The following is a 13675-nucleotide window of genomic DNA, read 5'->3' as shown; positions in this document are numbered from 1 at the left end:
TGTACCAAGGCCCATGGTCTTCCTTCTAGACAACCACTGCAGATTGCTACGATTGCCTTCTCTCCGATTGGCCAGTCTAGTGGGGTTATGCCTCCCATTGTTGCATCATCTTCATTTGCCCCAGTGGCTACTGGACATCTGGCACGCGGACAGCCTCAGCAGCTTATCTCTTTCACTACTGCTGAAGGATTGGTTGATTGGTCTGCTAGTGGCTCACCTATCGCACTTATGCATTCATTCCTAGGAGATCCACTGCACCTTCTAGGACTACTTCCCCACCTCGCCGTTGCGTGATGGTGGCCACATAGTTAGCCTTTCCCCTTTTTAGACTTCCACTGCATATTTACATATCATTGCATTGCACTTAGCTTTGCTTTCTTTTAATTTCAGATTTTCTTTTGGAGCATCTCACCACTCATCTCTATGCTTGCAGATTTTTTGATCTCTTTTAGGCTTGCACCAGTCCTCTTTGAGCTGGAGAAAGGAGATGCGTGCCATTCCTTTCACGGTTCCATCTACTTGGAGTTTTGCTTTTCTACTAGCATGGAGGCTGTTCCTTCCGCGATGGATCGTGTAGTATCTCTCGATGCTATCATGGTGGTGACTTCTATCCTTGCTTTTCCAGTAGAGATGCTTCATCATCTTCATCCACCTTGTTCTTGGCACCACATGAAGATCGACATTCTCAGGATTCTCTTTCTTCTTTGGCATCGACATCTAGGTTGAGAAGGGGTTTCTATCCTTCTTGGTATTCTATAGGTTTCGGCACTTGTCTTTGACATTGGCCTTCTTCCCTTGTTGTACCTTTCCCTATGCATTGTATGATTTCATCATCTTTGTACTCGGGTGCTTGGGCAAGTGAACAATTTTACCAGGAGGGACACAATCCAAGTGGCATTTGCTACATGAGCATTCTTTAGAATGTAGTATACTATGCATCCCATTGTGCAGAGCACCACCGGACGAATCCCAAGTTGTTTCCATTGATGGATTGCACCATCATTCTTCTTCACATCATACTTCATCGCCTTTCCCTCATCATCAACATCCTCAAGTGGTTGGGTTAGCTTGCACTGTTTTGTGATGTGTTGGATGTACCATCCCTACTCCCATCTCTTGGATCACTATTACTTAATCGGCCGCTACTCTTAAAATTAACTTTCACCACAAAAAAAAGAGGAAAAAAAAAAGCCATATCCTCTCTAGGGTGACTACTTGGACTCCCTTGGTAAGATAACTTTCTCTTGTGTAGTCTTGGTAGGCCATTGGGTAGCTGATGTGTCCCCTTTGTTCAATGCCTTAGCTACTTTGGGATGGGACCTCTTGGGGTAAACATTGCAGGTCTTTTCTTTTAGGCTCAATTTTAGGCCTGAGAGGTAGTGTTGAGCTAAAACACACTTTACAGCTGATTAGTATTTTTAAACAACCTCAAAACATGCTTAATTAATGAAAGCACAAATTTGGTGTGTGGTTCGAGAGTTTCAGTGGTCCCCCAAAACCTTCATTTTTGGAGCACCCTTTAACATCTATAAATAGATAGGCTGCTCACCATTCAGTCTCATCCTTTTGTGTAGGCTTCTCACTCTACCATGTAGATTTTAGCCATCAGCCACCTACTATTTGTTGTCTAGCCCTCATCGACTTCAGCTCATCAGTATCCAGCCCTAGGCAGCCTGTTTTCAACCATCACCTTGTTGTTTGGAGGTCTCCATTTGCTTTGTCATCATAGCACCTGATCAACTTGCATTTTTAGCGTTTGGATTCAGGCGATAGTCTGCTACCATCTCTCCCACCAGGGCACTGCTACAATACTTGCATTTTTGCTTTTGAGCAGATCATCTATATCAACAAACACCTCTCTTGTTGTCGCTTGTGCTCTGCCTTAGGTGATCAGTTTTGAGCCTTCTTTGGTGGTACATTGCTGCATTTACTAGATTTCAGTCTCCGACTACTGTGTTTTGGTGACCAACTTGCTACCCTTCATTATTTAGCACTCTCTTATCTCTGAATGGTGGTCATAGCACTTGGGATCCGTCTCTGGTGGACGTCACTCTTCGACACTGCATTGCTTTACCCTTGGGCGTTCTGTATACTCTTACATTCATTTACAACATTCATTCACTTCAAAGTTTCTTCCATTTGTGTTTGTGTTTGTATTTGAGTTTTGAGTTTTTTTGTTTTGCGTTTTGTGTTTAGGGTTTGAGTTTTGCTTGTCTCTGTTTGAGTCTTTGTGTTTTAGTCTTGGTTGTGTTGGGTGTAAAGGCCCTTTACGTGCTCTCCCATGTGTATATTACTTCACACATGTGAACTCACCCTAGCAGGTGTAAGTGTACCGTATCCTAAGTATAAATATATTATTTTATTCTTTGTGTGTACCACGCTGGTACACACCTATCCGTCGACTCACTCTCACTCTATCTCATTGTTATTCACTGTTCAGTTTTGTGTCATTGAGCTCCTCGACTGATGTGCTTGCTCTCAGCTCTCTTTCTCTATCTGCTTTTGCCTCAACTCTTCAAACTGGTATTAGAGCTGATGGCGCACGCCAACTGACAATGCAATCGTCACCATTGTGACTAGATGTAACAATCTTGCGGGCTGTTGAAGAGCGGGCAACCAGTCGACAACACGCAAGGGAGCAAGTAGTCGACAGGGACTAGCGTAACGGGTGCTAGGCGACAAGGTCGGGTGCAGGCGTAACTGGCCAGGCGACGACTTCATGAGGGGCCAGGTGATGGGATTGCTGTGTGACAGGCAACAGGGGGTTGCACGAGTCGACAGGCTGTCACGTGAGGAGGCTGCACAGACGACGGGCAGGTCAACGGCCCTAATACTTTTTTTTTTCTTAAAATCAGAAATATTTCAGTCTGATTTATTTCCCTCATGCGGGTGTTCATGTGAGCAAGCACAGAGCACAAATTTGTGCCAATTTGCTCCATAAAATTTGGGGCTTTTCCTAGATTTGGTGTCTGACACATATTTCAGTGACTTCTAATCCATAAATTGCAGGCATTGAGTGCACAAGCCTTGGAAATTTTGGGGATTCTCAAATGCAAGTGAAAATTTTGCTTGGTTGAGCCAATTTCTTGGAAATTGTGCACTCTTGGACTTCGAAATTTGGGGCTTTTGCAGAAATCGTGAAATTTCTGCAACATTATCCCATACTTGATGCTTGGGAAGATGTATTTATGCAATTGGAGTAGACTCACTGCAGAAATTTTGGGGCTTTTCACATTGGTGATTTATTTTGAATCGTTTTGAGACTGGAAGTGAAATTTGCAGCAGATTCACTGCTGAGTGGGAGTCTTTTCTTGGTACATGTATTGCTGAATACTCACTATGTAATGAAACAACGGTAAATACAGCATTTGGGTCATTGCATTTGGGAATTTTGGTTATGTATTATTGAGGTGGGAGCTGCCCTTAATGCAAATGTATTAGATTCGATTTGTGCATATGCTGTAATCAATACTTGAGACTGAAATTTGCAGCTAAACATTTGCTTCTTGGACACCTTGGAAGTACAAGAGTGTATACTTGCTGTTACAATTCAGCAACCTTGCTATTGGCTGAAAGCATTCAGCCCTTTATTGCAGTTGTGTATTGCTGAAGATGACTGGTAGTGCATCTACGTCTGACACAAAGAATCTCTTTGAGATTTAAATTTGATGGCAATGGTTTTGATCTTTAGAAATCTCGTATGTAGGTTATACTCTTTCTAAAGGATTGTGATGATGCTTTAGAAGAACATAAGCTTGTTACTTTGTTAGATGAGGATTGGGCTAAAATGAATAAAAAGGCCATTGCTTACATTAAAATGGCCGTTACAGATGATATCTTGGTTGATATAAAGGGGCTTGATACTGCCTATGCAGTTTTTTGGGAGAAACTCAAGGCTACTTATGAGAATACAACTCCTGTCAATTAGGTACATCTCATACGGAAGTTGGTCAACTTGAAGCTTGATGAGTCCAAGCCTGCCTCAGAGCATTTGAATGCTTTCACTGGTATTTTGAGTCAGTTACAGGATGCAGGTTTGCGAGCTTTTGATCCTAAATTGAGGGCTATCTTCTTGCTCATGACCCTGCCCGATTCATGGGAAGCATTGGTTGTGTCATTGGTGTGCATGGTTCTATTCTCAATGAAGAGATTAGATGCAAGGAAAGTGGGGAAAACGATGGATCAGCCTACAACGTAAGAGGAAGAACTGTAAAAAGATATAATGTTGCGAATAAAAACAAAATCGTAGCAAAAGCAAGGAAAAATGACAAGATGTAACTTGTTATCAATGTGATCGCAAAGGGCATAAAAAGCCCGATTGCAGGTACTTTAAAAAGGAACAAGAACGCAAGAAGCAGACTAATGTAAAAAGCAAAAAGAATGACAAGGATGACAGCTCTATCCCTAAAGAGACAGAAAAAGAAAATGTGGTATCTAGTGTTGTTATTGAGGAAATAGAAGAGGATAAAGATGTTGATTTGCTGGTTGCATTTTCAGATCTGCTTGCTATGATAGTGGAGGACATGTATATCACTAAAACAGATGTGATAGATGCTTTGTTGTTAGCTCATGATGGTTTGTCACAATCGTGGATTCTTGACAGCGGTGTTTCTTTTTATGTATGCATAAGGTAATCTTGGAAAAGTCTACCTTGGCAACAATCATGCATGTGATATTGAAGGAATGGGCACCATACACCTAGCTCTAGAAAATGGTTAGGAATTGATTTTTCATGATGTTATGTATATACTTGGCATCAAGAATAGCTTGCTTTTTGTTGGGCAGCTAGACAACAAAGGTTACTTCACTACTTTTAGTGGTGGTATGTGAAAAATACAGAAAGGATCTATGCTAGTCACTAGGTAAAAAGGGGACTCTGTATTATCTCTACTGCAAGGCACTTCCTAGTAAGTTTGTTGCAGTTGCTGAAGTACAGTCACACATGGAGTTATGGCACAAGCGTCTTGGACATATGAGCCAAAAGGGTTTGCAGTCACTCTCTTCACTTGGAAGAGTTGATGTGAAAAACTCAAAGCTTGACTTTTGTGATGATTGTGTTCTTGGTAAACATGTAAAGAGTCCATACTCTCATGGAGCCTCTAGGAAGGTATGTATCTTGGATTTAGTCCATTCTGATGTTTGTATCATGTCAATAAAAACTCATAGTGGTTTCCGTTATTTTGTGTTTTTTATTGATGACCATTCTAGGAAACTATGGGTCTACTTGCTTAAGCAGAATAGTGAGGCATTGGATGCTTTTAAAAGATTTTATGCATTGGTTAATACTCAAAAAGTCTTAAAGTTAAAATGCATAAGAATAGATAACGGGGGAGAGTATGTATCTAAAGAATTCAATAAGTTTTGTGATGACAATGGGATTAAATGAGAGCTTACAGCTCCTTACAATCCATCATCTAATGGTGTGGCTAAGTGAATGAATCACACGTTATGTGAGAAGATTTGGTGCATGCTGTCCACAGCTAATCTCTCGCAATCGTTTTTGGGAGAGACACTTAAAACCGCGGTGCATATTTGTAACCGATCTCCACATCATGCACTTGAAAGTAGCATCCTTCAAGAGGTTTGGTCTGGCAAACTTGCTTCATATGACCACTTAAGAGTCTTTGGTTGCGAACGCTATGTACATGTACCTATTGATAGGAGAACCAAACTTAACATGAAATCTCATAGAGGCATCTTTATGGGTTATGGAGATGAAGGTGAAATGGGCGATAGAGTTTGGGTTCCAAGCATGAAAAGGGTGCTACGCAATCGGGATGTGGTAATTAATGAGTCAAAGCTGCTTCAAAATGTCACATCTAATGGCTTGGACAAAAAGAAAGTTAAATTTCAGCATGACGGGTTACTTGAGTAACCATCAGCCACTGAAAATTCAGCTCCTTTTGATGCTGATTATGATAATCAGTGTATCATTATTGAGCGAGATTAAAATGGGCAGCAAGGGGATGCTGAACATTAGCTTGAGCACCAAAATCAGCATGCTGAAAATGAATTACAGCAGCCTGAAATTGTATTACAGCAACCTGAACATGTAGTTCAGCAGCCAAACAATGAGGTCATTGACATTCCCTTGGATGTGGATCCATTACTTGATAACACAAATCATTGGGTAAGAAGGTCTATACATGTCAGAAGACCTATACAAAGATTTGATCCTTCTTTGGACTGCATTTTGCTCAGAGATGAAGGTGAGCCTCTTATGTATAAAGAGGCCTTATCATGTGATTTAAAGAAAAAGTGGGAGCTAGCTATGTAGGAAGAAATAAAGTCATTGTATTAGAATGATACTTGGGAGTTGGTTACATTGCCCAAGGATAGGAAAGCCATTCCTAACAAATGGGTCTTTAAAATCAAATGTGTGCATAGCAAACCCAAATACAAAGCTAGACTTGTGGCTAAGGGCTATACACAAAAGGAGGGCATTGATTTTCAGGAAGTGTTTTCCCCTATTGTCGAAATGACCACTCTTCGAGTGTTATTTGCCATTGTAGCATCTATGGATCTTTAACTTGATCAAATGGATGTTAGAATTGCGTTTCTGCATGGTGATCTGGAAGAAGAGCTGTACATGAAATAGCTCGAAGGCTTTGTTATACATGGACAGGAGCATTTGGTATGTAAGCTTAAGAGAAGCTTGTATGGTTTGAAACAGGCTCCTAGACAATGGTATAAAAAATTTGATGCCTTCATGCTCTCACATGGATTTAAAAGGAGTAGTATGGATCACTGCTTTTATATTAAGAAGGCTGATGATGGAAGTCTTATTATACTTATGCTTTATGTGGATGATATGCTTATTGTTGGTAAGCATAAAAGCCAGATTAATGCATTGAAAAGACAGCTGAATTCAGCCTTTTCCATGAAGGATTTGGGTGCAGCTGAACGTATTTTGGGCATGTGTGTAACACGAGATAGAGAGCATTATTTCTCTCACAAGAAAAGTACATCAACAAAGTACTTGATTGTTTTTCTATGGCTGATGCTAAGCCTCTTGGTGCACCTTTTTCACCTTATCTTAAGCTTAGCAAAGCAGATTACCCAAAAGATGATAAGGCAGTCAATACTATGAAGGGTGTTCCTTATGCTTCAGCTTGTGGTTCACTCATGTATGCTATGGTTGCCACTAGATTTGACATCGCTTATGCAGTGGGAGTTGTAAGTAGGTTCATGTCAAATCCTGGCAAAGCACATTGGAAAGCAGTGAAATGTATCTTACGGTACCTTAAGGGCACACAAAGAAAATGTATTTGCTATGGCAAGGGTACGCTAGATCTGCATGGATATTGTGATGCAGACATGGCAGTGACTTGGATACTCGCAAGTCTACTAGCGGGTACATCTTTACCTTGACTGGTGGGGCAGTTTTTTGGTGCTCTAGATTGCAAAAAATAGTAGCACTCTCTACCACTGAGGCTGAATATATTTCAGCCACTGAAGCTTCAAAAGAAACAGTTTGGCTTGGTCGTTTGATCAAGGATTTTGGGGTGCCCACAAAAACACCTGTACTTAGATGTGATAGCCAGAGCGCTGTATGCCTAGCTAAGAATGCCATGTTTCATGCATGTACCAAACATATTGATGTTCAGTATCATTTTATCATAGATGTTCTGGATGATAGTCTAGTCACCCTGACTAAGATCAAATCACAGGATAACCCTACAGATGTTCTCACCAAAAGTCTTGCAAAGGCTTGATATGAGCATTATATCAGACTTCTGGGAATTGGTTAAAGGTTCGCTTCGGACCTTTAAGTGGGAGGTTGTTGGGTGTAAAGGTTTTTACATGCTCTTACTTCACACATGTGAACTCACCTTAGTGGGTGTAAGTATACCGTACCCTAAGTATAAATACATTCTTTTATTCTTTGTGTGTACCACACTGGTACACACCTATCCGTCGACTCACTCTCACTCTATCTCACTGTTAAACACTGTTCAGTTTTGTGTCATTGATCTCCTCGATTAATATGCCTGCTCTCAGCTCTCTTTCTCTATTTGCTTCCGCCTCAACTCTTCAGGTTGTACATGTTGTGCTTCCTTAGTGCAAACCATAGCATAACTTCATAGCCTTGAGGAGACCAAGACAGAGATGGCTCTGAATGATGCTAAGTGACTCTCATGAGTCATTACATGATAGATCATGATATGATGATTCATAGACTTGTACTTGCAGACTTGCTGTTAGTTGATTATATAGATTCATATTTATGGTTCAGTGGCATTTGGATGACTCATGAGATACTATGATACATCATACATCGTACATCATAGTTGTATTTCTTTTTCATGCAATGTCTACTGAGTTATGACTTACGAGTATTCTTTTTTTTGAATCTATCTGACATAATATGAATCTATGACTATTCACTTTTGAGCCTTTAATCTTGAGTTTACTGCCTATGACAAGTTACACTTTATTGTCTCAAATGGAATCATGATTCATGTATACTTTAAACTTGTCAAATCTTGATTCTCTTCTAAGTTCTAGTGTTATATTATTGAGGAATTTAAGTGTTTAGATGTAGAGGTTTAACTAATGGGTGGCGTTAATCCATTTTATATTTATACTTATATTTACGACTGTATATATTATTATTTTTATATCTATGTTTTTTGGATTCCCATTTCCCCGTTTCGGATTGGGGTCGAAACTTCGTTTTACGACTCCAAAGTGCGTTTCTGTTTCGCCATTTTTGAAATTCCTAGCAATTATGGATGTAGTACATATGCGATAAGATGAATTGGTGTATGAAGCCAATCCCATCTTGTATTTCACCTTGCATGGATCTCATTTAACCTTGAGAGTGATGGATCACAGACAAAAGATTAATAAGCGATAGGTAAAAGTTAATTAATAGATAATGATAAATCAACAATGAAAATAGGTTACATACACAAGGTATCTTACTTGTCTTGAGACAAGTGGCTATTTCGAAGCAAGACCTTGCTAATCTTATCCATGTACTCACAGAGAAGACCTAAAGTACTACTCTCCATATCGATGATATAAGACAATGGAGATAGGAGTGAGATTCTTCAGCAATGCCTCAGCCCCGGCCCTCAAGTTGCCTACTCTCATAAAAGATGTTGCATCTAAATGCGAGAGCCTTTGGAGACTCTCTTTCATTCCATGTGAGCCATTTTCGATCAACGATGGTCTATACCAAATTTGGGTAGACGAGTAAAAGCCTCTCTAATACAATAAACATGTAAGTATATCTCATTGTAGAGGGCTTGAGTAGTTTAGTGTGCTATTAGTCTGAAACATGTTAGCGACTAATGGCCTCTTTTTTACAAATCTCACTATATTTCTTGTTGTCTTTGATATTGTCGACTCAAGATATTTGACCAAGATCTTTAATAGGCAAGTCAAGGCAACGTGAAGCACATTTGATGCATGTGATAGTAGAAAACTTATTCTTAATTTCTCATGCATACATCCCATGGCCACAATTGCTTTCATTATCGAATGGCTTTCACCACATTTTGGTCCCCCATGTCCATGATGGCTTCTCATATATGGCGTGGAATAAAAGATCTTGTGATGGCAAGACCTATAGCCATAGTTGCATTCGTACTACGTATGGACCCTCTTTGTCCATCCACCCTACACTTTGCGTTGTTGTATGATGTATTACACATATACTCCCATTTGTCTTCTAGAAGCGCATTGTGCATGTTGTGTATGAGGTTTTACCTTGCTATCCTCATGTATTTATCCTATTAACTAAAGTGACATTGCTATTTTAGCTCTAAGCATGTGTTCTATTATCTATAATCCAAAATAACCAAGTGTTTTTTTGTTTTTTTTTCATACTAATATGGTACTGTACCTTATAAAATTACAAGGTACAAATTATACTGTATTCTATCATACCGTACCTTTCGTACTTAACAACTGCCTATAGCAAAGGCATTAAAGGCTTTAATAAACATAATGCCTTTGTATGGAGACACCAAAACATTATAAACATTCCTTTTACAAATGATTGAGTACCCATCACAAAAAATAGTGCATCCATATTTGATCCAAGGTTCCTTTAAGGGTTCCAATTGAGTCTCTATGGATGCCTTTTTTTCCCCTTAATTCTCATGTGCAATGCCTTGGTTAAGGGACCTTCTCACTCGCATCCTATATGGCTAACTACCTTGATAGTCCTCTTCCATTGTTGTGTGGTAGCCCTCTAGTTGCATTTGCCTTAGCTTGCTAGGTGTCTAAGCATTGAAAGGAATGAAATATTGAATGAATAACTGTGTGAGCCCTCTAGTTGCATTTGCCTTAGCTTTCTAGGTGTCTAAGCATATCTCTCAATGGCTTGGAAAGACCAAGCTAGATTTGCTAGAGGAATAGTGACTGAGGTGTATGATAGATATTAGCTTGTGGCAAGGGGTAGAGATCTCACACCTTAGTATCCTTTGGTCATCGTAGTAGTGGCAACTACCATTGAATGTGATTGAGTGGTTGTTTGCTTGGGCAACTCCACACTACCAGATTTTTGATGCATGCTTGTAGTGGCACAAAGCATGAATCTCACCCCCTCCTTGGACCCCCATGGGGGAGTGGAGTTCGCCCTCTATGTTGTTGCCAAGTGTCAGTGTATGTCACATAGCTTCTTTTCTTTTTCGTCTTCTACCACGCTGAGCAGATGCTTGTGCTCAACAAACCTTAGATTTTCTCCATGATTTTACACTTAGCATCCTGGAATGTGAATAACCTTCATTATAGTGGGCCAAGAGGTCTCAGGAAGTTGATTGTGTAGCAAGAGTTGCAGCTGACATTTCTTGTACAGATCAACATTTTACTTCTACAGGAGCGTAGGATTACTCTTTCATAGGCCACTAGTGTGGGGAAGGTACTCCCAAGTAGATCACACACCTATTAAGAGCACTCTATTGGCTCCCACAGCAGGGGTGATGGAGTGAACATCTTGATTGGCCTGAGCTTGCTAGCTTGTATGCGAGACCATTGTGATGATTGTGGCTGGGAGAGTCTTATGGGTTAGGCTAGACATTAGGGACTCATGCCTTGGGATCCTTAATGTTGATGCACCCATTGAGGTCAGTGCACATATAGGTTTCTAGTTGGAGATTGTGGTAGGTCTGCCCGAGGTGGACTATTGGATTGTTGGAGGTGACTTGAATGACTTGGACACATTAGAGGATTGGTAGGGTGGAGGCATGGACTTCCAGAGTATGGTTGAGTAGGAGTAGGAGGCTTGGGAGACCTTTATCCTTGTAGTAGGATCTTGAGATGCTGGGAGGGACCTAGCTTTTGGCAGGTGCACTGGCTTTGATTGTTTGAGGGAAGTTCAACTACCTAAAGACTTTAGAGGACTAGCAGGGCAGAGGCATTTACTTTCAAGGTATGGTTGATGAGGAATAGGAGGCTTGGGAGATCTTTATCCTTGCAATAGAAGCTTGAGATGTTGGGACGGACCCAAATTTTCGCAGACGTTATGGCTCTTCAGTTTCAGGTGAATGGCAGGCAGCATGTCAGCAGAACTAATGAATCTCCTCCCCAAAGTGGGGGACTCCTTGGAGCTGTCCTAGTGGTGGCCGATCACCTTGTTGTTAGTAGCTTGTAAGGCATTGCCCAAGATGATTTGTAGCAGAATTGGTCTCATCCTCTTGGATATTGTTATTGACACACAAACAGGCTTTGTCCCTTGTCCAGGATAGGAGTATCTTGGATAATGTTTTCACCTTCTTTGAGGCTACAAAGTGGGCACAGCACAATGGTCACTAGGTGGCGGTGCTCCTCCTAGACTTTGAGAAGGCAACTAGGTTCTCTTGGTGACAGCGGGTTACATTGCCTCCTGTTGGTGTTTTCCCTCAATATGTGTGATTCAGCTACGCCGCCTGGGGTGGAACTTCCTTTGGGTGAGTTCAGATGGGTCTAAAGATTCCCATGCCAAGGTGGTTTGGGTGACTATCATCTGGCATCACTCCGAGGGGGGGTTGGGGATCATTGATTGAGAGTATTAGAGTCTTTTTTGGCAGGGCAGGGTGTGGAAAGGGAGCAGCATGAAACCAGCTGATGAGATGGAAGAGGAGGGAGATGAGAGGACTCAGGAGGCTGGGGGAAGAGGGTGGTCATGGAGCAGTAATGTGCAGCCAAGGGCTTGTGCAACTAGCAGCCATCAGGAGGGGAGGTGAGCCATGGGTAGGAGGCAGTGCGAGTTGGCAAAAAGGAGACGGAGATAGGGTACACTGGCAGTAGCGGCAGAAACAAGGGATAGGGCGAGCAATGGTCCAGTCAGACATCTCTAGGAATTTAAGGTTTGTTCAATAAATTCTGTATGTTAGTTTTAAGTGGCCTTAATTATCAAAGAAAGATAGTGAGCCTTTCAGTTATATGTGCTTTGACCTTGGTAGACAAAATATGAATTATATATAGTCTATTGTACTGAGAAATTTGGTGGTACCCAACTGCTTGCTTGTTAAGTGATCACTTGTTTGTGCGTTAGTATCTTTATACTGATAGCAATGTCAGCTTTTTCTTTCTTCAGGTAAGCAATTCATGGAGGGTTATTAATTACAACAGGGAAGGCTCTGGGTGGTTCTACAGGGGTAGTGTGAAAAAAGCAATTCAAACTATGGTGAACATGCTGCCCCCTCAGTACAAGGCTACCTATCAGCGTAATGTTGACAAAAGCCACTATGTAGTTTGCAGGTCTAATCTCTTTTACATACCCCTTCAATATGTCGGACATTTTTCCTATCTAGTGGAGCTTGGTCTCAAGGCTAACCTGCGACATGAAGTGGCAGTTCCCATTTTTCTACTTGCCATGGACTCTGTTAAGCAGTTTGACGGAGGAGCCTTTAGCAACATAGTGTACAAGCCAATTGAAGGGGATAATTCAGCTGCCTTTTACTCAATACGTGTGCATGCTGTGTACCCTTGGAATGTGAAAAGTGAGCTTGAGCTACAAAGGGTCATGAAAGCCATGGCTGCAGGTGATCCTCTCTTGTTGAAGTATGTTCGATAACTTACAGAACAGTGGAGTAATGAAATTGTCCACAATACAGGATCCAGGTTTCCATGGTTCCTATGCTTGTATACTGTCTGAATACTTCATACTACATCTGAAACTCATAACATTCTTAGAGTTGCTCCACAATCTGTGCAAGAGTTCGTATCATTCTTAAAACCATCCCACAATCTGTGCAGTAGTCCCTCGTGTATGAATGATTATATGGATGCTGTCTGGAAGACCTTGTAAATCTGTGCAATAGTTCCCCATGTATTAGTCATAACATGGACAAATCAGCTGGGACATTTTAAATATTCACATGTAATTCTGACTATTTTTTGCAAACGAAAATATTCTTTGATATAGTAGTATTATTATTGAAGTCATTAAGGTTCGATAACAATCTAGAAAGGTATCTCGTATGTTTAACACTCCTTTTCAAGCAAAATCAGTAGTGATTTAGAGAAGGATTTCCCTCAAAGCTTTCTATTTTTCTGCCCCATATTTGTTCTCTTGAGACTGTTAGACCAGAATATGAAATGGAAACTTCAGCGTTTCAAAGCACACTTTTAAGAGCTGGACATGATTAAATACTTAAAGATTTGAAGATCAATACAGCTAGTTATTGTTAATATCAAATCTAATATGAAAATTAGTTTGAAAGTGACCCCGTACATAGTT

The 13675-nt window shown here is 40.7% G+C and overlaps 1 protein-coding gene across 2 annotated transcripts in view; it reads left to right on the top strand.

The window, feature by feature from the left end:
- LOC148041195 (putative glycosyltransferase STELLO1) overlaps window positions 1–13355 on the top strand; it is a 46119-nt gene extending 32764 nt beyond the window's left edge. The window contains exons 3-4 of one of the 2 annotated variants that reach the window (XM_087677812.1): window positions 12530–12693; window positions 12789–12971. In XM_087677812.1, the coding sequence (XP_087533938.1) occupies window positions 12530–12693; window positions 12789–12822 (198 nt within the window). In that variant the 3' untranslated portion in view covers window positions 12823–12971. Of the gene's footprint in view, window positions 1–12529 lie in introns of both variants that reach the window. The other variant, XM_087677803.1, reaches the window with a different exon arrangement.
- Window positions 13356–13675: the final 320 nt, after the last annotated feature.

The sequence above is a fragment of the Lygodium microphyllum genome, chromosome 1, assembly GCF_053477565.2.
Source record: "Lygodium microphyllum isolate KBCC chromosome 1, Lygodium_microphyllum_v1.1.10, whole genome shotgun sequence".
In the NCBI taxonomy this organism is placed as follows: domain Eukaryota; kingdom Viridiplantae; phylum Streptophyta; class Polypodiopsida; order Schizaeales; family Lygodiaceae; genus Lygodium; species Lygodium microphyllum.
Note: the sequence above shows the minus strand (reverse complement) of the source record. Positions and strands in the feature narration are given on the sequence as shown.